The 27,976-nt window shown below is 37.7% G+C and overlaps 1 protein-coding gene across 3 annotated transcripts in view; it reads left to right on the top strand.

The window, feature by feature from the left end:
- The window catches only part of ORC3 (origin recognition complex subunit 3), a 57,903-nt gene that overhangs the window by 26,145 nt on the left and 3,782 nt on the right, over positions 1-27,976 (top strand). For 2 of the 3 annotated variants that reach the window (XM_070418111.1, XM_070418113.1), the window contains 8 exons: positions 7,062-7,178; positions 8,243-8,322; positions 16,460-16,593; positions 19,326-19,405; positions 20,293-20,393; positions 24,720-24,861; positions 26,671-26,787; positions 27,615-27,694. In XM_070418111.1, the coding sequence (XP_070274212.1) occupies positions 7,062-7,178; positions 8,243-8,322; positions 16,460-16,593; positions 19,326-19,405; positions 20,293-20,393; positions 24,720-24,861; positions 26,671-26,787; positions 27,615-27,694 (851 nt within the window). The remainder of the gene's footprint in view (positions 1-7,061; positions 7,179-8,242; positions 8,323-16,459; positions 16,594-19,325; positions 19,406-20,292; positions 20,394-24,719; positions 24,862-26,670; positions 26,788-27,614; positions 27,695-27,976) is intronic. The other variant, XM_070418112.1, reaches the window with a different exon arrangement.

The raw sequence follows: 27,976 nt of genomic DNA, 5'->3' as shown, positions 1-27,976 counted from the left end.
GGGTCGCTGCGCTGGCACCTGCTGCAGTCCGTGCTGGGTCGCCACGGCAACCCAGCACTGACTTCTGGTGTTTGGTCGAACCTTGGTCGTTATGGACCCTGGCTCTTTATACAGATAGATAGGTATACACTAGAGGCCTGGTGCATGACATTCGTGCACTGGGGGAGGGGGGGTCCCTTAGTCCTGTGCCCTCTCATAGTCCGGGAGCCCTCAGGGGATGTCTGACTGATGGCTTAGGCCCGCTACCCCCAGGGAGTGGGCCTAAGCCAATAGTCAGACATCCTTAGCGCTGCTGAGGAGGCAGGAGAGGTCTCGCCACCGTTGCTGTGCTCTCTAGGTGTGAGCCCAGCTTCAGGCTGAGCGGTGCTCCCCTTGTGGGAGCACACTGACCACCAGGGGGCAGCTCCTGCGTTGAGCAGGATCAGGCAGAAACCGGCTCTCCGATATCCCCTGAGTGGTGCCAAATTGCTAGAGGGTGCAGGGCAGGCTGAGGGACCCCACCAGTTCACAGTCAGGGCCAGGGAGGGACACAGGAGATTGGCCAGCCGGGGAGGGACTGCGGGAGGGCTCCAGGGTGTGTCTGGCCCGTGTCACTCAGTCCCGATCAGCCGGACCCCAGCAGCAAGCTAACCTACCTGTCAGAGTGTCTGCCCCCTGGTAATCAGTGCGCGTCATAGCGAGTGGTTGAGTGGCCTTAGCATATCATTAGTATATTACGCTTTGATTGGTTGAATGGCCGACTGGACAACCGGACACTTAGCATATTAGGCTTTTATTATATAGGATTACTTTTTTAAAATATGTTTTTTATTTTTTTAGAGAGAGATGAAAGGAGAGGGATAGATAGAAACATCGATGAAAGAGAAACATTATTGATCAGCTGCCTCCTGCACACCCACTACTGGGGATCAAGCCTACAACCTGGGCATGCACCCTGACCAGGAATTGAACCAGCTAATTCTTGGTTCCTGGGTCAAAGCTCAACCTCTGAGCTACACCAGCTAAGCTATTAAACATCATTTTTTAATGCAGAATCCACACTGGGCCTTAATATAAAATTACTTCTAGATTGAGTTTAAGAATCGTTTTCATAATTTCTGTAACCTTTTTAGAGCAGTACAGAAAGTCCTCAAACCCTAATGCAGGTTATTTTGGTAGAGAGGAAATTTAAGAGCCACTGGAAAAGGATGTGTGCGTGTTTACTAAAGTCTTTTAAGATCACATAGATTAGCTCTCTGCTAAGTGAGCTTGTTGCCAAGTGCATTTCCTGCTAGAACTTTCTTTCGAGAGTGTATTTTTAAAAGCCCAGGAATAGATTTTTAGAGTACCTTTAACCATTGAGTTACAAAGGGAGAGAATGTCTAGGCTAGTCTCTTGTAGAAATAGCCTGATATTTATCTCTGCTTTTCAGAAACTTTTTGTGTACTGTCTAAGCATTTATTTCTACTGTACTTGTTCTTGTTGCACTCATCAGCCTGCTTCTTATCTTTCCCGAATTCATTTTAGAATTTTATGTTTTTTCATTTAGAGGCATATTTTTTGAGACTTACATAGAATATGAAGGAGCATAAAGATTTATACCCTTAGCCTGAAAAAGTATCTGCAGGCTACCTGCTGAATTCAAAGGACAGAAGAGGTCTATGAAAAATTAGTGTGTCTGTTGATTTGAATAGTGTAGAGTGAAAGTATCTTTGAATATTTTATTCTTATAATGCTTTTTTCTTTTTATAATTTTGTTTTTGAATAAAATATAATTCAACTTCACGTGTATTTTGCTACAATTTTAAAAATTGGAAAAAATTTCACATTAAAATATGGTACTGCGTGATGTAGGGAAAGATCCTTATCTTAAACTCAGAAATCTTACATTTTATCTTCAGCTACTCAAGAACCACTTACCCTATTTAAGCCTCTATTTCCTTATCTAAATAATCAGATAATAATTCCTAGTACAATTTTCTTATAGGTTTAGTGATAATCAAAGTCTGCTCAGCAAGTGTAAGTTAAAAACAAATATAACTAAAACTTTTGTAAATGTAAATCATATTGTTACTATTTTTACTATTATAAAAATTAAGATCTCAATATAAATACATAGTTTTATATACTATACTGTTTTATATACTATATATAAATACTAGAGGCCCGATGCACGAAATTTGTGCATGGGGGTGGGGGTGGGGGAGGGGAGGATGTCCCTCAGCCTGGCCTGCACCCTCTTGCAATCTGGGACCCCTCGGGAGATGTCCAGCTGTGAGAGGGATCCCTAGCTCCTTACTGCTTGCTCACTGCTCCTTAACGCTGCCGCGGAGGCTGGATAGGCTCCACCGGCGCTGCACTCACCACCCGTGAGCCCTGCTTCCTGCTGAGTGGAGCTCCAGCTGTGGGAGCGCACTGACCACCAGGGGGCAGCTCCTGTGTTGAGCGTCTGCCCCCTGGTGGTTAATGCGCATCATAGCGACTGGTTATTCTGGTCGTCCAGTCCTCCCGCCATAACGGTCGCTGGACTTTTATATATATAGGTTATATATAAAATATTTTGTTACATAGTCACATAGATTATATAGTTATATAGACATGCCTACTCTTAGAGTTTATTTATATTTATTTTTTAAAAAATATACTTTTATTGATTTCAGAGAGGGAGAGAGAGAGAAGCATCAATAATGAGAATCATTAATTGGCTGCCTCCTACACACCCCACATTAGATATCAAGCCCGCAACTTGGGCATGTGCCCTGACTGGGAGTTGAACCGTGACCTCCTAGTTCATAGGTCAACACTCAACCACTGAGCCATGCTGGATGGGCTTAGAGTTTGTTTTTGTACCTAGTTTCTAAACTAAGATTTCTAAGTCATATACCTCAAAGTATATTCCAAAAAAAGTGTATACTCTTTATGTCTGGGCTCTTTCTGCCCTAAAAATCTACTTTCCTCTTTACGCTGATGAACTAAACCAATGATTATCAAATCAGAATCACTTGGAGAGATTGTTAAAGGAGATTTCTGGGCTCCATCCCCAGAGGTTCTCATTGTAGCTCTGTATTTCCAGCAGGGTTCCAGGTAATGCTAGAGACCATTCTTGAGAACCACTGAACTAGATTGACTCCCTATGTTATTTATCTTTCCCTTACCTTATTTTAAGTATTATACTAATCTGTGAAATCCAAATCTAAACAAATGATTCACTTTCATTATCCTCTGACTGGACTCAAGGTGTTAAAAAAACCTTCAACTCCCTTGAAATTATGGACCTTGTGTGTACTAAATATTGCCTTAAAACTGTATCCTGTATCAGACAGACTGTCCAATCTATGAGGGAAGGTCAGGGGTAAGGGGGTAAGAGATCAATCAAAGGACTTGTATGCGTGTATATGAGCATAACCAATGGACATGGACAGTAGGGGGGTGAGGGCATGTGCTGGGGGGGTAGGGGCAACCAGGGAGAGGTCATTGGGGGAAAAAGGAGACTTATGTAATACTTTAAACAATAAAGAATTAAAAAACACACATACACAAAAATTGCAGTTAAGGTTTAAAAAACAAACAACAAAAAAACTATATCCCAACTGTGTATTTTATAAACTTAAGGACTGGGCTTTTTGAGAGTGCATTTTCAAATTAAAAAATTCAGCTGACTAAACCATGTACATTTGCATAAAATTCACTAGGAAGTTTAAACTAAGGTGGGACATTAGACCATTTGCAGCTGATGAAAGACTAAAAGATTCTGTGCATTTTCTTATTTCTGAATAGTCCCTTGAATAATTGTACAGTGCAACTGGGTACAATGGCTAAAGAGTATACTCTGACAATTAACAATCAAGTTGTAGTAAGTTGATTAAGCAGAATAAGCTTACACAGCTATCATTGACTGAAACTTCTGATGACTCATAGCTTTCAGACCCTTAAAAGAAGTTTAACCAAATAATCTTTAGAGTTTCTTTTGGCTCTGGAATGCTATGATTTTATGAATTTGTTCATTAAATAGATTAGTAATAATTTTTCCTGGCTGGTTAAGTCATTTAAATTCCTCATAATTTTCTTTTAATGTATAGGTTTAATTGAAGATAAATTATTAGTTATTATTAGTTAGGCAATTATAGGTTTTAGATGAAATAGCAGGAGACTGGATATACTTTTACCGTGTTTTTTGCCCCATAGTGTTGCTTTAGTAATTAAACCTTTTTTTTTCTTCTCAACTTTAAAACTTTCATTTAGGAAACTGTATTTCATGAAAAATTGAGAAGTCAAAAGAACCTGAAACAGAACTTTCAAATTTACTATAATTGCTTGTGCCTGAAATATAAGACTGTGGCCTCATCTTATTTTCATAATTGTCATCATTATCTGATCATAAAAAACACTAGGCCTTAAAATACTGAAAAGGTTTTTTAAATAATGAAAAATTACTTTCCTTTCCATGAGCAAATGTTTGGGGGAAATGGGGGGATATTAATAGCTTTTCCCAATTAGTTTTTATGCATTGCCTCACTGTGAGTCACAGCCACCACATAAGACAGATGTTTTTACATCCCTTTGTATTGATGGGGGAGTCACAAAGTGATTAAGTAAGTTGCCTATCTAAAGTGTCACAATTAGCAAATGGAAGATCTGGCATTAATTTCCAGGCCTGATGTCAAAGCCCACAACTTTCTGTGACACTTTATTGAAAAGTTAGTATAAGCTGAGGAGCAGGTGCCCAGGGTTCTTTATCAGTGTTTGAGAAATCTGAAATGGAGTTTTCAAATAATCTCACACTCCAGGGCACAGTTCCTGAGTGTGCAATGTTGCCCATGCTGTGTAAAGTATTCTTTTCTCTCCTCATACAAGTAAATTCCGGAAAGATGTTTTTCAATTCTACTGTACCACTCAGTTATTTGTATATATAGTTACTCCACAGAGTAAAAGTAATGGGTAGTGCAAGTAGCATAAAGTATGACTTTATTCAGTAATAGATTCCTTTTTCTATGGAATGCTTCCCCTGTTTAAAAGGTATTTAAGCATTCATCAAGGGAAGCAATTGTTGCCTTTATGCAATTTCTATGTTACAGTTTACAGCAGCGATATTCAATCTTTTTTTTTATCTCATGGCACATAAACTAATTACTAACGTTCTGTAGGACACCAAAAAATACATTTTTTGCTGACCTGACAAAAAAATAGGTATGATTTTGATTCTTTCACACTGGATGGCCATTGTTGTGTTGGCTGTTGTCGTTCTTGTTATTTGACAATCTAAGGGAAAAGAGATCAGTGTTGCTGACTAAATAGTCAGGTATTACCTGTTTTAAAAATTCTTGCAGCAAAAATTGCTGGTTGACGGTAAACATAGAATTAAAATATGCTCTCCCAGTTGGTGGTTAAAGTACCATTTGCACTGATGTACTGGTGTACTGATGATGATAGCAGACCTAGATTTTTGAATAACCAACTAATTCAAATACTGGGAAGAAAAACATTTTTATATTAAAGGCTTTTTTTTTTTTAAATTTTCCCTAGGCTTTCAGGTTTTTTTTTTTATTTGCCCTAAGGCCTAGGGCAGTGATGGCAAACCTATGACACGCGTGTCAGAGGTGACACACGAACTCATTTTTTTGGTTGATTTTTTTTTGTTAAATGGCATTTAAATATATAAAATAAATGTCAAAAATATAAGTCTTTGTTTTACTATGGCTGCAGATATCAAAAAATTTCTATATGTGACACAGCACCAGAGTTAAGTTAGGGTTTTTCAAAATGCTGACACGCCGAGCTCAGAAAGTTTGCCATCACTGGCCTAGGGGCTAATCCATAGATTGCTGAAACAAGGAATTAATTTCTAAGTGATTTAGAGTTTAGGAAAATATCTCAGATTTGCTGCTTTTTAGATTTGTTTGAATTTATTGATACCTGAAGTGTTCTTTTCTGCATGGTTGACTACTAAAATTAATGGGTATCTGCAAGATATTACCGAAGAAAGACAGGCCAGTAGTTAAAGTCCTTTATTTGACTTCTCAGAAGAGAAAAGAAATCTGAAAAGCAAATCATAATCCTCTTAAGAAAATGTTACAGAAGTAAGCAGTCATGAAAATATGAGGCCTGAAAAGCTCTTGCTAGGATGCAGTGTTTTAAAATCATTTCTAAGCTACTTCAGAAGGTTTTAAAAAACAATGCTCCTTCTCCTCAACCTCCCTTCCCCCCTAAAAAAAAAACCTTTTGAAATTGATTTGCAAGATTAGTCATCCTTTCGGTTTCTTAACACACTATCTTTCATATCATACCGAATTCTAAATTATAAAGCTTGTTGGCTTTAGATTTCTCTTTTTCACTATTTTTTTCTTAATTGGTAAAGTGAAAGAAAAACCTGTACATATTGGAGAATCTCAACAAAAGGCAGACTCGCCTGTGATGTTTCTTCCCTTTCAAACACAGCTCTAGCTGTACTTTAAGAAAAGCAGACATCGTAAGTGGGACCGCAGTAACTGTTAATTACTGGTCATCTCCTCACTCTTCTGATGCCAGTGAGGTAGAGGGTAAGGGCCTGCTTTGCTCTGGCACACACTAGGTGCCTGGCACAGGCAGGCATCCAACAAGGTGCTCTTTTTCGTGTTTGTTTTTCTTAATATTGATTTCAGAGAGATGAGGGAGAGGGAGAGAGAGATGGAAACATCCAAGATGAGAGAGAATCATCAATGGACTGCCCTTTGCGTGCCTCTTACTGGGGATCGAGCCCATGACTTAGGCATGTGCTCTGACCAGGAGCCACACTGGCTAGTTAAGATGCTATTTTTCACACTCGTATTTTGGGGGCCACACTTGTATTTGTGGCAGTGCTGTAGATAGGAGATTAAATCACAGTATTAATTTTGGTGTGTGTAAAATAGACTTTATACTAAATAAAAAATACCCAGCCTTTACTCTGGATTTGTATACATTATAAATTCTCAGAATTGAGAAAGATAATTTGTTATTCTGAATCATTTCTTTTCAGTTTTTCTGAAATTATATCCATTAAGTAGATTTATTGTTGTATTTTTTAAATTACTGACTTACATATGTATTCTGTGATTTTTTTTTAGGAGGAGACACAATCATTACTAGAAAGCCTGCATGTGTACCATACAAATTACTTTCTGGTTTTGAGATGTCTTCATCAGTTTACTTCTTCTCTTCCCAAGTACCCATTGGGTCGACAGGTAACCAAAATTTCCTCATTTGGAATCTGTGAAGTCAGAACATTGGTAGTTTCTTGCTTTGATTTCGGTAGCATTCAGACACAGAACTTGAAATGGATCCAAATCTTGCAGTGAGTGCACAATCTAAATCCATTCCAGCTGTACCCATTACTGGTCATTGAAACAATATTTTTTACTCTGATGGCCACAACTAGAAACGACCGCATCAATCCTATTGATGTTGCTTCCTCTACAATGTATTTGTGCTAAGGCATTTCAGCTTTTTCTGTTTAACACTTTCCATCACTTAAACAAAGGTGACCCTCCACCTTAGTGAAATGGAAAAATTCTGTTTAAGAATGCTTAATGGTTAACCTTGCATTATACTAAGAACTAAAAGGGAACTAGTACTTCTCCCTGCAAAATTATCCTCTGCCGGCCTTTGTGTCATATAAACCCATGAACCATCTGTAGGATTTTAATGGAAGAATTTTGTATTCTTAAAAGTTTGCACCTAACTCAAAGGTTTAGAGAATAAATATGTAAAAAATGACTTGTTGCCCTGGCTGGTTTGGCTCAGTGGATGGAGTGTTGTCCTGCAGACTGAAGGGTTCTGGGTTCGATTCCAGGTGGGGACACATGCTCAGGTTGCAGGCTCGAGCCCCAGTGGGGGGTCTGCAGGAGGCAACCCATCAGTGATTCTCATCATTGCTGTTTCTAACTCTCCCTCTCCCTTCCTCTCTGAAATGAATAAAAATATTTTTTTAAATGACTTGTTTATAAAATGATTGCTGCCATTAAGCCTTTTTTTTATTAATCACATTATCATTTTCATGATTTTTGTGTTGCAAAGTGACCAGTGATTAACAGCCAATTCCAATATAGTTTCATTTTCCTTATATGCAAATGGTGTTCTTATAAAGACTGATCCATGTGATATATGCCAGTTTTGTTGTCGTCTAAAGAAAATGGTTGTTTTTAATGACCCTAATTTTTTTACTATTTATGTGGATTTTGTCAAACTAGTAGTATGCCAACTTAGTACATCACTTTTGGTTCCTCATAAGTGTGCTATTCACTTACAGATCAGAGAGCTGTACTGCACATGTTTAGAAAAGAACATATGGGATTCAGAGGAGTATGCATCGGCCTTGCAGCTGCTGAGGTAGTTTTTTTTAGTCTGCTCTAAGCTTGCCAATATGTAACATCTTCCTCCAGACCTCTGCCTGCCAAGTAGTTTTATAAGTAGCCATGTGTGTCTAATATTTCTATCTATCTTGAATTTATGTTTGTAGCTTACAGTGTTTTTAATGTAGCAACCATCCATTTCTTTGTTGGTGTTACTTTGTTTTTAAGTGTGATTTTTAAAGTAAAACAAGTCAAATAGTAACACTACACGAATAGGTATGGATAGTTCTCATGGAGCCAGCTTGACATCGTGGCAGGGAAGGCAGTCATGGAAAGCGAGCTCACCATGGCCCTTCGCTGCTTGAGTGGCAGAGCAGCATCTCTAGGGGAAATGCATCCTGTGAAGGAGGTCACTGCTGACCTCGCTGAGGAGCAACCACGAGTAGGCAGTGGCTTTGATGCTTTTCCCCACCTGAGCTAGCCCTGTTCACATCAACATGGGATAATTCATAAATTATTTACCTAATATTACATGAATAAGTAAGGTATATTGTGGAGTTATTATTATCAAAGATCAGTTACTGTCCTTGACAAATGCATCTTTTAAAGTTATAATCATTTGTTTTCCTTGGCTTTATATGTATGGTGACTCTTTAGTCTTCCATAAAAATAGTGACCACTTGGACAGTGAGAAAAGGAAAATCAAGTGTGAGTTAAGTTTCTGCACACAGTCTTGTAATTTTCCTCAGTGGATATAAGTGCTTATATGAAAATATAAAGAAGTCTGAAAACTGAATATTTATTAAGCTTTGGCTTCCTCTGGGCCCACAAGAAAAGAACAGATGGGCACAGTAGGAGGAAAATTCACATTGACAGCACTTTAAGTCCAGAGACTTAATAATACAAATGTTTAGGACCTAGCAGGTGCAGTTTAAAATGGGAAACTAATTTTATGCTATTTGGAAAAATAACTCCCCATGGAAACTAGGTTGCTACTGAAAAGCTGTATTTTATTTTTTGAAATGCCAGTAAGAGATTTCTATGTATTTATATACTTCTACTGAAATATTTCTGAGACTTCTTTTGTTTTCTACTCAAGTTAACATACCTATCTCAAACACCCAATTGATTCTTGCTAGATTTCCTCTTGAACCTTCATGATTAGTGATTGTTTTCCTTCTCCAGGTTGGTATTTCCAAACTCATAGATTCCTTTGTCAGGGAAGGACTTGTTCTTTTCCTTCTGTATCTCCCTTGGCCTGTTGTCTTGGGGTACAAGTCAAGGATCATGAATAGCAATTCCAAACTAGGGTAGGAAAACATGAATAATTAACCACTCTGTGTGAAGGCTTGTAGGGTGCCAGGCACTGCATTATGTACTTTCAATACATTTTCCAGTTCAGTACTCAAGTATTACTAGTATATACTATTAGCCACACTTTAAAGCTGAGAAAACTGAAGCACAGATAGTGTTTTAGTGATTTGCCAGATTCTCTTAACTGTTGATGGAACCAGGTTCTAATCCAGGTTTCACTTTGAAGCTGTACTTATGGATTTGGAGGTTTCATAAAGCAAAAACAATAGAAAGCAAAGTTTTAGTCATTTTGGTAAGCTGAGATCAGAAACATAGGAATGTAAAAGGCACTAAGAGCAAATAAAGCAGCTATAGAAAGGACCAGCAAGAGTGGGCACTACAAAAGGGAAGGAATCTGGGAACCTGGACTGGATTTCTTTTCCCCTTTATACAGATTAGACAGAGACAGGAAGTCAGAGACACTTGTCAGTTTGACATTCTAATTAGGAATCATCTGAATTTAGGAAACTAGACATTCTTATCATCTGTCTTCAAACAATTCAAATGATGAAAGAAATTAAGAATAAAATTCTAATTAATGTTACTTCGGAAAGAAAAACTAAGGTACTGTTAGAACCATAGTCTAGTAACATCTTAAGTATCTTCTCTTGAAAATCCCTGTTATCTGGAAAGTGACATGCTAAAGTAACCATAGATCTACTTGATGAAATATTTCGTGACCCTTAAAAAGTACTTAATTCTTTTAAAAAAATGTTTTTATTGATTTGAGAGAAGGAGGGAGAGAGAAAGAAACATCGATTTGTTCTCCTTATGCATTCATTGGTTGACTCTTGTATGTGCCCTAACTTGGGATTGAACCCACAACCTTGGCGTATCAAGATAATGATCTAACCAACTGAAAACGTTCTTTTGTGGAATCACAAAAGACCCCTAGTAGCCAAAATAGTCTTAAGAAAGAAGAATGTAGGTGGAGACATCATGCTTCATGATTTCAAACTATATTACAAAACAGAATGGTATTGTCATAAAAACAGACAAGGTAGATCAATGGAACATAATAGAAATAAACCCACACATATTTGGGCAATTAATGACAAAAGATCCAAGAAAATACAATGAGGGAAGAACAGTCTTCAATAAATGGTGTTGGGAAAATTGGACAGATACATGTGAAAGAATGAGGCCAGACCACTATCTTATACTTCACAAAATCAACTCAAAATGGATTAAAGACTTGAATGTGAGACCTGAAACCATAAAACCGGAAGAAAACATAATCGGTAAATAAACTTCTTGACATTGGTCTTGGCAACGATTTTTTGGAAAAGATCTACAGAATTTTATATCACAGTTATTTTAAAAATCTATGCAACAGACATTGATGTGTGTGTGTGGAGCATGCAAGTATGCCTTAATAATATGTCATAATTTGATATGAGTACATGGTTCTGCATGTCTTCCGTACTTCTCCTCTCTGAGTCAACTCTTGGAGCATGAAGACCACATACAGGATATGAATTGGTTAATTTTTTACTCAACTATATCCAATTATATGAGGACATATTTAAGTTAAAATGCCATTTGGGAACAGGAAGTGGTAAAAATGACGCCATCTCTGCAGTGAGCTAGGGAGTACACTGGCTTTTCCTGGTCAGCTATGAAAGACTTTAAGATGAAAAATTTACCTTCCTGTTGGAGGGACTCTCTCAGCAGCCATCTAGAAACTAAATACTAGATCAAGAATTTTTCAGACATACGTAATTCTAAAAACCTTGCTTCATAATAAGATTGATCTAAGTCACAGTCCTCAACTTAGAGGAAGGTGATGGATCAGCTGGGCCTGAAGAGTACTGTGCCCTCACATTAGGAGTGATGGATTGCTATGGCAACGATTCTTAAATTGGGATAATGAAAAGTGTGCCCCTTTTTAGGGAATTTATTCTGCCCCCTACCCCATCAATTGAGATGTACTCATCCATACTTACTCCATTTTATTCCAAATAAGGAAACCAAAGCCAGAAACATTGAGAGACTTTTTTGCAGTTAGCAGAGCTGGAATTTAAATCTGAATTTTGAAAGTTCAATCTGTTTTTTAATCCTGTTTTAATTATTTGAAAGGTAGTGTAAAAGGAAATGTATATGGGTTTGTGGCCAATAGTCCATATTCAGAGCATACCCACTTTTTAAAAGTGAGCCAGCTGAGCCCTAACCGGTTTGGCTCAGTGGATAGAGCGTTGGCCTGCGGACTCAAGGGTCCTAGGTTCGATTCCGGTCAAGGGCATGTACCTTGGTTGCGGGCACATCCCCATTGGGGAGTGTGCAGGAGGCAGCTGATCGGTGTTTCTCTCTAATCGATGTTTCTGACTCTCTATCCCTCTCCCTTCCTCTCTGTAAAAAAATCAATAAAAAATATATTTAAAAATGAGCCAGCTGAGCAAGTTTCAGGGGACTCAACGTCCCCACCCCTCCTCCCTCTCATGTCCTGACGCTAGTCATGTTGGCACAGGCTGCAGACATAAATAAAAGAAGCCATAGTGTATAGTCTGCTTATCCTGAGTGTAACTTTATGAGTTTGTTGCAGAAACAGATTTGCAAGTTAAAGTTGATTGATAGCTGAAGGAATTTACTTTATACTGAAAGAAATTCTAATTTCTGAGGAAGGCTTCCGAGTTCAACAGTAATATATAGCTCAGCTTTCATTGAGTTGAAAAAACATGACTCAAAAAACATTTGATCATTTTAGCTTACTTCAAAGAGACTAGAGATTTGGAATCTAAATAATGCATTGTTTTCTGACTTTGCAGATCATCTTTAGACGATATTTAAAGATCTAGTTATGAAAAATGACACAGTTCTACAGTCTGTGAGATGTTTCCTAAATAGCAGTAATCTAACTTTTGATGGTCTAGATCAGTGATGGCGAACCTATGACACGCGTGTCAGAGGTGACACGCGAACTCATTTCTTTGGTTGATTTTTCTTTGTTAAATGGCATTTAAATATATAAAATAAATATCAAAAATATAAGTCTTTGTTTTACTATGGTTGCAAATATCAAAAAACTTCTAGATGTGACACGGCACCAGAGTTAAGTTAGGGTTTTTCAAAATGCTGACACGCCGAGCTCAAAAGGTTCGCCATCACTGGCCTAGATTTATCCATGCAGGAGATACATGAGATTGCACTATTAACATCTCATTTCTTACGTTTAGAGCAGGGATTGCCAGTTCTGAATTTGCATCACAGTGGGTCCTCCACAATTATTTGTAGGCTTGTGGTAAAGTCAGACAAACTGCTGAACTGTTGAAGTTCATTTTACAGCAAAATATGTTGAGAGTAATGTTTTTAGAGTAATGCTTTTCAGGCTTTAGTGTGCATAAGAATCAGCTGAGGTATATTAAATGTGTAAATTTATGCCCTCTCCCCCAAAATTCTGAATCTTATTATTGGGAACCTCGGTGTGGTGGTCAGTAGCAACCTGAATTTAACAAGCACTCCACCAAATTTGGACATATGGTCCAGGAACCACTTTGAGAAACACTGTTCTAGAAAATAAGGGAATAGGAGCCCTGGTCAGGTGGTTCAGTTGGTTGGAGCATTGCCCCATACACCAAAAGGTGCTGGGTTCAATTCCCAATCAGGGCACATACCCAGGTGGCAGGTTCGGTTCCCAGTCGGGCAATGTGCAAGAGGCAGCTGATCGATGTTTCTCACATCAGTGTTTCTCTCTCTCTCTCTACCCTCTTCCTCTCTTTCAAGTCAATTAAAAAAGAAATTGAGCCGAAGCCGGTTTGGCTCAGTGGATTGAGCGTCGGCCTGCGGACTGAAAGGTCCCAGGTTCGATTCCGGTCAAGGGCATGTACCTGGGTTGTGGGCACATCCCCGGTGGGAGATGTGCAGGAGGCAGCTGATCGATGTTTCTCTCTCATCGATGTTTCTAACTCTCTATCTCTCTCCCTTCTTCTCTGTAAAAAATCAATAAAATATATTTTAAAAAAAAAATAAAAAATAAAAAAGAAATTGAGGAAGAAATGAAGCCATTAAAGGAAAAGATAAGTCTTAATTGTGGAGAAGTTGGGTGACTTTGGGCCATTGATCTCAAATTGATCTCTTAGTCCAAGACTGGAATAAAGTATTTAATTGCTAATAGTGAGCCATGGTTTTTTTTATATCAATAAACAGAAAAAATAATCTGAATTTGTATTTTAGGTTTTTTTTGTTAAAGTGAATGCCCACTACTACTTTTCTGCTAGTAAAATGAATAGGTAGCTAAGAAATAAAATGGAGAAATAGCTAATCAAACTTAGTTTGACAACTTATTTTTTCTTGTGAATTTAGCGTTATACTTTTGTAGTTTTTTGTGCTCGATATGTTGAGCCTCTGATGGCAAAGATGACCCTTGTTTTTACCTACATTGAATTTTGCCCAAGTGAGAGATTAAGGTAGACAAGTAGATAGGCAATTAAATACAGAGTAATAAGGGCTGTGATGGGTGAGGTTTCGTGTGCTGAGGAACTGAGACTGTACAGTTAACTTTCATTTGAAGGTTGAGCAGTTTCTTGGAGAAGTGGCATCTAAGATGAAATATCGAGGCTTTGGAGGAATTATGCATATTTTTATTTCACTTGTCATGATCATATACAATTGCTTTGTTGTGTTGTCTTTGAAGAAGATAATCTCTGAATGTTTGTAGTTTTTTTTTTGTAAGCATTTTTATTTTTTCTTCTTCATTGATATATTTTCAGGTTTACGTTTTTGAATATTTTTCAAAGCAGTTTTATAATGGTGTGTTGAAAACCTGCGAGCTCATTATTCAGATCTTTGCATTAGCCGTGGATTGACTAGTTTCTCCTTATAGTCTGTTCTCAATCAGACGTTTATATAATCAGTACTTAACCAGAAATTATTCTGCACAATGAAGCAGAACACTCCATTGCCCTGCAGGATGATTGCTTTTAATGATTGCTAAAGGATTCTCTTTCTGTCTCAGTTAAGGAAACATTTTTTATGGCAACCTATAAAACTTTTAACACAGTAAGTACCACAAGCCTTTTTTGAACCATTTACTTGATGGTGATATAATCACTTAATCAAGTTGGTTAAAGATAAATAGCTCATTTTCCACATTAATATGATCTATCCTAGATGTGTTTTTTCCTTTCTCTTCAAAGTAATGTAGTATGATGGCTTTTATATTTTAAATTCAAATATTTTCTTTTCAGTTTTATTCTATTTCTTTGAAAGCAATGTGCTGGATGGAATCCACCAAAATTCGAAAGCATTATCACACTATCTTCAATTCCTCTCCTCCCATTCTCTCTCTAACTTACTTGTTTTTTGCACAACTACCTTGATCAAGGTCAACAGTGACCTTCTTGTACCTAAATGTAATGGTCTATTCTCCGTGTGCATTTGTACTTTTAAACTATTATCAGCATTTAACATAATTCATCACTTTTTTTTAAAAAACCTCACCTGAGGATATATTTTCATTGATTTTTAGAGGGATGTGGGGGAGAGAAAGAGAGAAACATAAAATGGTTGCTTCCTGTACGCACCCCAATTGGGGGGATGTAATCCAAAACCCAAGTGTGTGCCCTGGCCAGGAATCGAACCCTAGACTCTTCGGTGGATGGGAGGATGCTCCTACCAACTGAGCTACACTGACCAGGGCAGAAGAGAAGATTTTACATGTTTTCTTAAAATCAGGAAAAATTTGCCTTTTGTCCACCCCTACCAGTTTCTATATTTATTGGTTTGGTTGTATGATATTTTTTGTTTTTCAGTCTGCATTTAAATTTTAGTTGAAGTAACCAGGTTAATTTTTTCAGTAGTCATAATCTAGTTAGATTTGTATTTTCCCCCTAACTTAGTAATATTAGTATTTTTCCCCATTTTTTATTATGAAAATTGTCAAACATAAGAGAATTATCTTGCAGAATTGCATACGTTCTGGATTTGTCTGATTGTTTCTTCATGATTAATATAAGAAGTTTTAATCATTGTAGTCTTCATAATTTAGGACTGTTTGCTGAGAATAACTTGTATACTTATGTCATAGCGCTTAACATTACTAATATTTACCTGATTCCATTTCATTCTGTTACTGAATATGAGCTTAGTGGAGAGATCCTATAAGTAATGGCTCTGAGAACAGGATTTTAATTTGAGAATATCTGTGTTCTTTCTCCATTTCTAACAAAGATTTCCAATATGGCCTTAAATGAGTTACACAACTCTTCTGCTTGTTACAAAACAAGCAGAATTTCCCATGTTACTTAAAGTTAAGTGGATTTCCTGACTGATGTTTATAATGCCCATAAAAGATATAAAGCATAGCTAAAATAGTAATTAGAGAAATTATTGTGATACTCTTCTGGTCCTTCCAAGCAAGCTTTCTTTTAGCATAAGTGTTATTTCCTCAGCAAACATTTCTTGTCTCATATTTACATTTATATCTGAAGTGAAGGGAAACCTTCAATGCCTACTGTATGGTAAGCGCTGTGTTAGATTCTTCAAATACATCTTCTCATTAGTTTTTAAGCCTCCATTCTAAGCTGTGAAATAGGTGAGTCCCTGTTTCATTTTACAGACAGGAAACCAAGGATCAGGGGTGTTTGGTAATTTGTTCTATAGTGCAGACATGGTAAGTGCCAGAGCCAGACTTTGAACCCACATGTTTGTAAACTTTCTAAGCTGAGCTTCATCATGAGAACTCTACTGAATACTTCTGAATGTCATACATATTGAGGAAAATCTCTCCAACAAATGTTGGTAGCTCATTTCATATGTAGACAATATTTTTTAACCTCATTAATGTTCCAGTTAGATTACATCTCCTGTCACTGATTCTATTCTAGAATGTTGGCAAAGGACGAACTGATGACCATCCTTCAGAAGTGTTTCAGCGTTTTAAAGTCCTCTTCTGAAAAGCAGCTTGGCAGCACAGAAAAGAGGATAGAGGAGCTCCTGGCCCAGCTTCAGAGCCTGGATGGTGAGAAGATGATATCCTGCCAATTTTACTGGCTATGAAAGTCATGTAACTAAAATGACATGGAAAACTCCATGTTCAGATGTATTGAGAGATGAAGGCATAAAGTAGTTCATGATCAGTCAGTATACCAAGCCTCAGAATATTACATATTGATAATTACAAACAGGTCAAATGGTTATCTTCCAGCTTTGGTTTAAGCAATGAAAAACATCAAATGGGCGAAAAATAGAAACATTCTTTGTGCAGATGGATAATTTGGAGGACTTACCTTTATAAAAAAGGTGGGGGAGGGACAAAAATATTAAGATTGATGAGATTAGCAGGGCATCGTAATTAAGGACTCCTTTTAGATTTTTTTTCTTAAGCATTCCATCAGGTCCTTGATAGATTTCAAAAACACTGCATAAGTCATTAGTAAGCCTGAAAAATTAATAGTTCTCAACTGCTTTCACAGCAGTGAGGCTCATTGGTGTGCTGATTACCAGTGCATGAGGTCTGCTTTAATCAGACTTACAAGAGCCTGAATCCTTCAGTGAAAGTGAACTGAGGCAGCCTGCCATTTCTCTGTGTTGAAGGATTACCAGTTCCCTTATTTTCATGGCCCCCATGTGACCATATTTATATTTGCCAGATGCTGGGGTGCCTGGTTGTGTACAAGTAGCCATGTTCTGTTCTCTCACGCTCCAGGACTTCTTGTTCTTGTGGGCACCACAGATTGGTACTGATCATTAACTCTCGTGGACTCTTCTGCTCTCTCTCTAAGCCAAAGTATGGAATTCTTTTGGTAAAGCATTTCCCCTATTCAGGAAAATTTTAATGGAGCTTGGGGGAAAGAGACAGCTTGGTGGATAATGTATAAGCACATAGATTGGACATGGATTCGTGGAAATATTTTACTTGTAATGCCCATAGCAATCCTTCCTGTTTGGCAAGTGTTCCTTTGTCTTGTAAAGCCTTTGGATTTAGGAAACCACTTTTGCTGATACCCCTCCCCATCTCCCTGCTGCAGTGTTAGGCACCGGAGGAATGCTTAGTTAATGGAAGGTGAAAGAGCAAGTGGCAGGAACAGGCAAAAGGAGGAAGTACCCCACAAGACTAAGGGGTGGGTTCCCTCCAGGTTGTGGGTGGGCATGAGCCTATAACCATGTTTCAAAAGGGCTGTAATTGGTAATTGTGGAGATCATTGAGTCCAGCTACATACAGAATCTAAAGCTCAGAGGAGAAAGGAACTTGCTCAAAATCCCACAGCCAGCTAGCACCCAGACCAGTACCTACCTCTCTTAATCACCAGCTCATTGTTCTTTTCTCACCGATTCACACTTTAAATGCCCCCTAATTATGGTCACTGGGACAGTGAAGGTCCATTTTAAGGACATAAATAGGGCAAAAGACTTAGGAGTATTTAACATAAATTAGGTAAATTTCAGTCTTTTACAAAATTGGACTCATCCCTACCTGGTTTGGCTCAGTGGAAAGAGCGTAGGCCTGCAGACTGAAATGTCCTGGGTTTGATTCTGGTCAAGGGCACATGCCCAGGTTGCTGGCTTGGTCCCCAGTAGGGGGCGTGCAGGAGGCAGCTGATCAATGATTTCCTTTCATCATTGATGTTCTGTCTCTCTTCCTTTCCCTTCTTTTCGGAAATCAATCAATCAATAAATAAATAAATAAATAAACCACACCAAAATTGGACTCAGATATTTGTAAAATGAAACTGCATATATAATTTTAATTAGAGTTCATGTAACATAAGCTAATGAACAAATTCTATGATGTGCTAATACTACATGAAGTAATGTAGCTTAATGGGAAGGATGGAGATTAAGATGATTAATAGTGTAAAGAATAAAGAATTTTACAAGTTGAAGCAAAACTAGTGTCTCGAAGAAATGTTTGTAATTTCTCTATTTCCAAAAGTGACACATTGTTGTTAATAAAGTGACATTAAAACTCCCTACATTGGAAAAGCGGAAATATTTGACTATATGCTATCTCTGGTTCCTTCACACTTATTACATATTACAGTCTGGTTTTAAAATTACATTTGGGGGGTTAAGTAGGTCAGAGTGTCATATTTATTTTTAAGACTCTGCTACATGTTAATGAAATGGGACAAAGAATTTATCAGATATTTTAACCTTAAATTATATCTTTCTTGAACCAAGAATAATCCATAGCTAAAAGGAAGTTTATTCTTTGAGAACAAGATCGCTTCTCTAGCTGCATTCTCCTGTCTCAGACTTGGCCCGAATGAGCCGTGTGAGTGTGCAGTTCTAGCAGCTGCCTTGCACGAGGAAGAGGGTATACAGCCTCACCTCTCCAGAAGCACAGCTGGACCTCTGGCCAGATGTGGTTTACTGTGGCCTATGCTGAAGAGCAAAGGTGCACTTTGTGTTTTAGTAGATTATGTCAAAACTTTTACACACCCTCTTTATTACTTTAATAGCATTTTGTCAAAAATGCTATTGGTTTTTTTGGAGGAGGGTATTTGTTTGTACTTTGTTTTCATTGTGGTCACATTTTAAAAATTCAGTAGCTGGTTTTTTCAAGACCCCTTTGCAGCATAAGTTATGTAATATTTATTGACCTTTAGCTTCTGGAAGAAATAATTTATCTGATGGACCCTTGATCCCCTGCCAGATGTAACTGTATTTCTCTTGGAATAGTAGAAATGTTGGTTCTCCTGACTTGAATGGATTTATCCCAGTTGCTGTATATTGGTTTTGTATTAAAAGCAGAAGTCAAAGAGGAAGAAGATGCTTCCGGGTCACAGTCAAAGGGGCTTCAGAAGACAGACCTCTATCATCTTCAGAAGGTCAGGTCACTTCTCCTTCCAGTGACATCCTGTGATACTCCCTTTTTTCCAGTATGTACTCTAGATTAGCTCTGCCTGGATATTTCTATTTTCCTTTTAAAATCATACCCAGGAACAAAGCAGATTTTGTAATTTACTTATAAATGAAACATCCTATTTATCTCACTGCCAGCCTCATTCTCCATGTACACAGTCTGGAATTTACTAGTGAACATAGGTGGAAACTGTTCCTGTAGCCTCAGAGAGAGAAAATTAACTGGCAATGGGGAAAATGGGAACATAGTTGCAAAAAAGAATCCAATTATTTATCTGATGTATTTATTGGTATTTCTGTTGAGCCTACCTCATTAGTTTTAGATACTTTTGTTGATTTTTTAAATGTATAGTCATGTAGAACAGAAATTGAACTACAGTATACCCATTGTAATCTTTTTCAGGTAGTTCTAACTTTAGAATCTTGGTCGTCAGAGTATAGAACCTTCTTTGTATAGCATGATACCAAGTTATGATAAATGTAGAATAAAATTTCAATATAAGCAAAAGCAAACCACATGGAAATCTATTCTGTTAGTGTGGCAAAAGGGCGAGGTTTTTCTTTTCCTTGAAAGTCCTTTACTTAAATGAAGTAATGAGTTGTGGATAGTGAGCACTCTGCCATATAACTTAGTAACGAAGTTAACTGCCCTTTTCCTCTTTCCCTGAAAATTTACTCAATGTTTGGAGCAAAACACTAGGAGGAGAGATTCTTTCCAGACCTTAAAAATAAAAAAGAACCCATTTTGATCTGATTCTTTCTTGCATATTCTGTCTTAGGCAAAGGGCATCAGCTGCCTCTGAGGGGTTTTCTCTCTAGATCACCAGAAAAGCTATGTTCTTTCCATCCACAGTCACTATTGGAAATGAAGGAGTTAAGAAGAACAGGAAAGAAACAAACCAAGTTTGAAGTCCTGAGAGAAAAAGTTGTGAACTTCATTGACAGTCTGGTGAGGTGAGTGGTTGCTCTTGAGAGCTAAAAATCTGGCTATTTTCCCAAATAGCTCTGATGTGATAGCATCCATACCCATTTTGGGACACTTCCCCCTAGATTAGGCTTTATGCTTTTCAGGTTCCTCCTTCCAGCTTAGAATTGTAATTTTGATCGTCTTTCCATCCTTATGAAGATGTGTAAACAAAATGACTTAGTGCATTCTTTTACAGCTAGTTCAAAAGTACAGGTTTAAATTTGATCTAGTTCATTAGGCTGGGATAGGAGGGGTGGTGATGAAAACAGAAAGCGTTTTCCCCTCTCTAATAACACAGTGTTTGCATTGCACTTTATTCTTTTTTTTAAAATTAAATCTTTATTGTTCAGATTATTGCACTTTGTTCTTTCTCTATCTCTGCTAAGAGTATGCTGGACCTGGGCCAAGCCCCAGAGCAGACTAGCCGTAATGTCCTATTTTATCCCGAGTAAAGAAAGGACTTATAATTCTAGAGAATACCTGTGCGACTCATTATCAGCACTAAATTCATGTTGAGAAATGTACTCATAGCAAACTTAGAAGCCTACCAGTCTTGCTTGTTTTTTAAAGATGATCCCTTTTTGGGAAACTCAGATCATTGCTATAGAAAAACAAGGCAAGTGAGAAAAAGAAAATGACTTAATAGTTAAAGAGTAGGAAAACAAACTGTTATTTATCATTGCTGATTATATTTTAATGGCAGTCTAACTAAACAGCCAGCTAGATACTGAATAGAATCAAGTACTAAAAATATAGCAGCTCAGTTATTGAAGACAAAAAGTGGTTTTCTGATAAATTACCTGACCTTCTTGAAAGTGAAAAGTTCCATTTTCCAAGACAATGTGGGGGCAGAGTCATTGTTCCTAGTCATTGGGGAGAAATTACTAATGTCATGAAAGAGGTCCAAATGACCAACCAAGTATGACAAAGGCAGTTTACAGTGAGAGAAATGTGTCATATAAAAGTGATGCAATGCAATGTTGAACTGACCTACAAACCAGAAATGACCTTATAGAACTCGTAGAGTTAATCTTGCCCTGCTGGCTTCCCTGTTCCTAAAGTTTCCTGACCCAAGTTCCTGGATTTTCCTTTTTACCAGGTTGTACCATTGCAGTTGCTAAAAATAATTTTGCAATGAATTGTAGCATAATTTCTAAGCCAAATGTCAGGTTCCTTTTGTTCTCACTAATCCCAAATTGTAGGCTCTGAAACCAGACAACCATTTCCCATTTGTGATCTTTGACCTAATATGTCTGACCTTTTACCTTTCTGAGTAGTTACTAAAATAAAACTGAACATGATTGAAATATGTTGTGAAATCACAAAATTTTCCTTACTAGGGTTGACTTTCTTTACTAAGATTGACTCTCCCAGGAGGAAAGAGATTAGGATTCGTAGCATATTAGAGCTAAAAGGGACCCGAGAAGTCATGTGGCAGCTAAAGCCCAGCGAGAGACTGACTGTGGAAAGTCCCAGGCCCCGTATGATGACATGTCAAAAGGCCCTCTTCATTTCTCCATACTGTTGCCAAGGATCAGTCACATTACAGTTGTTCGAGAAGAGCTTTGAGTTCAGGAGGAAGGTGATCTAGAGCTGTTCAATCAAGTGATATATACAAACAGACCGTGAAACTTTGCTGAGCTGGAAATTAAAAGGAAGAGAGAAGCCAAAGAGATGCTTGAAAGGAAGTGACAAAGGAAGAGATTTAAGTTAAAAAGCTAAATGGGAGAGGGAGTGGCTAGAAAAAGTTTGAGGAAAGTCAAGATGGCCTTGTGGACATTTGGCAAACTTGGAAGCAAATACCAAGGGGAAGAAAAGAAAAATCGGACCTTCCTGAAACCACCGAGAGTAAAAGTGCAGCCGTGTTGAGTGGCCACCGGGGGTCACAGCAACATCACCTTCCCCCAACTCTCCCCTCTGACTCCGAAAGACTCATTCTTTCCTCCCATTTCCACCCCAAAGTAGAGTAGTATTTGCTTTTTAGTCTACTTTTGTTTGCAATTCAATTTTATATCAGTAGTAATTCTTTTGTACATTGAAATGAGGGACTCTGTTTAAAAAGAAACCGTCCACACCCCCTACCCCTAGGCCAACCAAGATTGGAAGGTGCTACCATTGGTGCTGCCTTCTTTTCCCACAGCCTGTTACTTAATGTTTTGTACTTCACTGAATTGTGATAGTTAGAAACTTCATATATAGTTTGTGGAAATTATCCAGTTAAACATACTGCTTGGGGGGAAAAAGATAAACATAAGCAGTAGACTCCAAAAGGCAGGGTTCCCAGTGTACCATGAGCCTTATTGAGACGACTGAGAGCAGAGACTAAGTTAACGGTTTTCACCAAAATACAAGCTTCAACTTTTCAGCCCTTGATACTAAGTGGTTCTACCAGTTCCCTAAAAACACCTGTCTGATCTGAATCCAAAATGAGCATGGTAGATGTTGTAGTGTCCGACTAATTGCATATTTCTTCTCACAGCAAATAAGTTGCAGAAGAATGTTTCTGTGCCAATCTCCAGGTTTATAGTTGTTGTTCCCTTAATGTAGCCCAGTGGAAACAAAATATAGGCAAATATATTACCTCTGATGGAGATACTTTGAGGATATTAAAAAAGACTTTTTCCCTTAGGAATTCTAAACATTAAATATTGAAAAGGGAGAGGATTACAAATGTGAGACAATAATTTTTTCTGAAATTGACTATCTGGTTGCCTTGTTAAACTTCCAGTCCTTATTACATAGCAGGGACATCAATAGAGTCTTTAATGATTGGGGAGAAACAGCCTGAGGTTGGTGTAGGAAGTTTATGGTCAGAAATTATAAATGAGTAACCAGCCATCCAGGGTGGCATTCAGCATCACAGAAACCATTCCTATGGCTATAGCTAAATTAACTTAATCTTGAGTAAGGTGTTAGCAGTACTTGAGGTACATAATGCTGGTCCTTAGGTCATACTCTTAGCAATTGGCTTTTATTCTGATTGACTGCAGATGTCTACATAAGTGGACTGAGCTGGGGGCCAGGAGCTCTTGAGACAGGGAGGAAGGAGATACTGGGGAGTGATGTGTATGGTTAATACCCTCTTCACTTTCTCTTCCTCCACTGACACACTGGTGAGCAGGAATAGTGGGATTTTCTGGGGAATGGTATCCTCTGCAAGAGGGAGAAAGCCAGGACTCCAGGAAGAAGAGGGTGATTTCCCTGGTAACTGGGCTGAGGTAAATGCGCTGCTTGCACACATGGGAAAAGGAGCTGTTACAGTCTGTCATGTGGCCAAAATACTTTAAGGCTAGGACTGGACTAAGCCCCAGGAATCTTTCTGAAGGCATGTGAGTTCACTGAATTAGTGACTTATTACTCTGTCTTTGGGTAGTGTATACCAAAACTTCTTCCAATTTGTTACCCTCTAGGCCACCAAAGACCTATGTCGCTATCATGGTTGAGACCAGCTGATGGGCTCATTATACATTCAAAGGGAATTTTAAAAAAATGATTTTAGAGAGAGGAAGGGACAGGGAGAGAAACATCAATGTGAGAGAGAAACATTTATTTGTTGCCTCCTGTATACACTGCAATGTAAGGACAAACCCACAACATTTTGGTGCATGGGACAATGTTCCAACTAACTGAGCCACATTGGCTCAAACTGAATTTTTTAATGCTTTATTTTTTAAGTTCAGATTTAATTATGTTTATCATCTAGCTCAGAAGAATCCCAAGTTACACTTTTTAAATTTGCTTGTTTTTCAATACCGTTGAAGCTATCATTTAGCCTTTTCTGCCTTCTAAAGTAAAAAGTAATTCTAACATAAAAAACTTTCAAGGTACCATTTCTATGAGAGATACCAATTAAAACACTTTCTGTGATCCAAAAAGAATTTTGTAAACTCTTAATTCCAGGCACAAGGCCTGTTTAATATTTGCAAGAGTTAAGTGTTTGCTCTGGCAGGAATGTGGATATCTTGGTTTTCTAAACAATTTAAGAAAGTATATCTTTAATACTTTAAGAAATTGTACTTTAAAGGTTCATAGCAGAAATGTAATTTATGTGCATTCGTTCTTAAAGGTTTAAATCAGAACAAATATAGTTTCTTGTGCTCTAAAGAGTTCTGGAAGTTTTAAAAAATAATGGAATAGGTACAATTCTTTGTAAACCTGCATTGAATTTGATATTTGGGTTTGTTTGTTTTTGGTTGTTATTGATTTTGCCCATTAAGCAAATTGCTCAGTCTTCCCTCAGATTCACAAAAATGTTACATTGAAATTAAACCTGTGCTTATCTAAATGCTGATAGCTGACTTGGGCTGTTTCAGAGAATACCTTCTGCCTCCTGAGACACAGCCTCTGCACGAGGTGGTGTACTTCACCGCTGCTCACACCCTTCACGAGCACCTCAATGCTGCTCCGCGCATGGCCCTCCACACTGCACTCAACAACCCCTATTATTATCTCAAGGTAAGGAGCAGATTCATCTCTCTGACAGTTTGGGTCAGACCCCAGGAATTATTTATCACAAAAACATAAATTTACAGTTCCTAGTGACCAGGCAGTTAGTTGGCACCTCTGTCAGATACCTTTAAAAATCCTTTAGACTTCGGAGGGTGTTTTCTAAGCCAGTGAAAATAATCAAGTCAACTAATGCTGCCAACATTGGGTCATTGGAAATGTCTTCCCCTTCGTGTGATAAAATCAGAAGATAGATACTAAAACTTGAGTAAAATGCTACTACTCTTGTGAAATAAAAGAAATGTTTCCTACAATAACAGCAAAATAATGGCTCAAACTATATGGCCTACTAAAATTACTTAGAAATGCTCTGGGATTTCATCTTGAATTTTAAACCAAGGAAAGATCTATTCTGAGAGAGCATCTCCAGATGGCCAGAATCTGCCAGGGATAGACTCCTAAAACCAGACACATTTGATAGTTCTACGAAGTTGTTTATACTGAGAATACAAGACAAATCAGGATCTTAAAAATCAACTTTCTTTAGCGAGGTAAAGTGGTCACTTTAAACATTTTAGTAAGCTATATTGCAGTAAGTTATATACATATATTAAAAATTTTGTTGACAGTTTTTTAATAAGTTAATATTAAGTTAATTTATTAGTTACTAAGTTGTCAACTCAGTTTACCATGTAGAAATCTTAACACAAAGGACACCTAAGAAGTGACTCCATGAAACCTATGAAGTATCCTAATGTACTAGTTTCCTGTTCCAAAATGGCACACAGGCATGCTAAGCATTACAAGAGAAATCTTGAGTGGGAAGATATAAATCAGTGGTCTTCAGTGATGGTGGGTAGTGGGGGAGCTTGAGTAATTTCATATTCACAGCACAAAATATCAAGTCATTTTTATTATATAAAGCACACATTAAGTCTCTTACAAAATAATTCTTGCTAGTGGTAGGTCACAGAAAAGAACTGGTGTGATTTTAGCAGTCTTTGGGAGTATCCTTCCTATATAATAAAAGCATACTATGCAAATCGACCAAACAGCAGAAGGACCTGTTACTATGACATGCACTGAACACCAGGGGGCAGACGCTCAATGCAGGAGCTGCCCCCTGGTGGTCAGTGTGCTCCCACAGGGTGAGTGCTGCTCAGCCAGAAGCTGGGCCGAGGGCGCAGGCCAGGCTGACGGACCCCTCCCACCCCTGCTGCCCTAGGGCATGAATCTCATGCTCCGGGCCTCTAGTATATTATAAATTCCATGTGTAAGTGAATGTGTGAGAAAGATTTTGTTTCTAAGTAAGAACCATGGATTTCAAATAAATTGAAAAACACTCATGATTTTTGTAAGGGTTAGGATCTGCAGTGTTGATAAGCCTTTGGAATTATAGACTTGATAGTAGTGTGTTGGTATTAATACAATATAGTAATTGCTAGAATCCAAGTAATTTCAAATGTTGGAAGTAGCATTGTGTTGAAAATCCACAAAGAATTCCAAAACTTTTTATGGAAACCAGAAATGCATTAGGGTCTCAGAAATTAGTAATGTATTATTAAAATGAAAAAAAAAGAATAAAATGAAAAATATGCTTGTCTTCTGATCCTGGGAGTATTCTTTAGTGACCAGGATTATGACCAAGACTTAATCCTAAACAAGCAGTTAACTGTTGGAGAGTAAATGCAACTCACTAAATAAAGGAAATTATATTCCACTTACTGATTTACTAAATTTAGGTCAGGGGTTTTATTGTCTGATTTTGTACCTAATCATTTCTGAAAGGTAATCATCTTAGTTTACTGTAATTTTTAGAATGAAGCACTGAAAAGTGAAGAAGGCTGCATTCCAAATGTCGCCCCAGACATCTGCATAGCATATAAACTGCACCTCGAGTGCAGCAGGCTAATCAACCTTGTGGACTGGTCAGAGGTAAGTGGAGGGAGAAGAGCAAACTGTGTATTTGTACACTATCCATGACACTTTCCTGGGGTATTTTTCTTAATGTCTTTTTTGGAAAGCATAAATCACCTCATGCTTCAGAAATTTCTCGAAAATAGGAGCTTACTGTTCAACAGTCCCACTCCCAGTCCCCTGCACTCTGATCCAAGCCAATGGTGCATTCATGGGATCAAATCCAAGATAACAGTAAGCAGAAGGTGAGCAGTTTAGATCAGTTTTGTTATTCCACAAAATAAAAGTATATTAACTACCATTTCTCTTATAGCATAAACAAAAAAAACCCCACATTAGAATAATTACACTAGTAATCAGGAAGCACAAGGAATAGTTGGCAAGGCCATGGACAACTGTTGTTCTTATTTTAAGTAATGATTCTTTCCCTCCTCAGAATATTACAAAGTTAACTGTTGAAGGCCTTATTTTACAGATCTGTTGTCACCACTTAAAAATAATTGGCTGCTTCCAAGAAAAACAGGCATTTTGCTGGGGTAATGGAGGTTGGGAGTAGAGGATTCAGTGCATCCTTTGCTTTTCAACTTTGACTAGTAATTTTTCTCTGCACATTTCTTCTCTGAAATAACATTACGCAGGAACAACTCTATTATCTTTTAATGTGTATTTGGTTTAAAGTGAATATCAATATAGTTTTGAGAATCTGAAACTTGGTGTAATTGTTAAAAATGTGCCAGTTAGCAGCGGCAGTGCTTGACCTGGCTTCATATAGAGCCATCAAGGGCAATTAAAGATGTTTGGCAACAGTAGAGATTTTTATTTTCTTCTGTCTTCTCTCTCAAAAGGCTTTTGCAACAGTTGTGACAGCTGCTGAAAAAACAGATGCCAATTCTATAACCTCAGAAGAAAGGAATGACATTATTCAGTATCCTTTTAAAACCACTCTGCAATGTCCAAGTTTATGTATAGAATGTTTATAATTTTCTAAGATCTACATTTGAGATTTATAAAGATGTGATGCAACCAACCTTATTGATAGTAACCATTCCATCCCAGAATGTTTCTAAATATTTAATTCAAACTTAATCTAAAATGAGGCCAAATATAAAATACTTGGTTTAAAACTTATAGCAAGATCATATTCCAGAATTCACCGAAAATATCCAAAACTGTCATTATTGAATTCTCTATTTTTATAAGGTTATTA

Source organism: Myotis yumanensis, unplaced genomic scaffold (genome assembly GCF_028538775.1).
Source record: "Myotis yumanensis isolate MYYU_CA2020_CCGP unplaced genomic scaffold, mMyoYum1.0.hap1 SCAF_6, whole genome shotgun sequence".
In the NCBI taxonomy this organism is placed as follows: domain Eukaryota; kingdom Metazoa; phylum Chordata; class Mammalia; order Chiroptera; family Vespertilionidae; genus Myotis; species Myotis yumanensis.
Note: the sequence above shows the minus strand (reverse complement) of the source record. Positions and strands in the feature narration are given on the sequence as shown.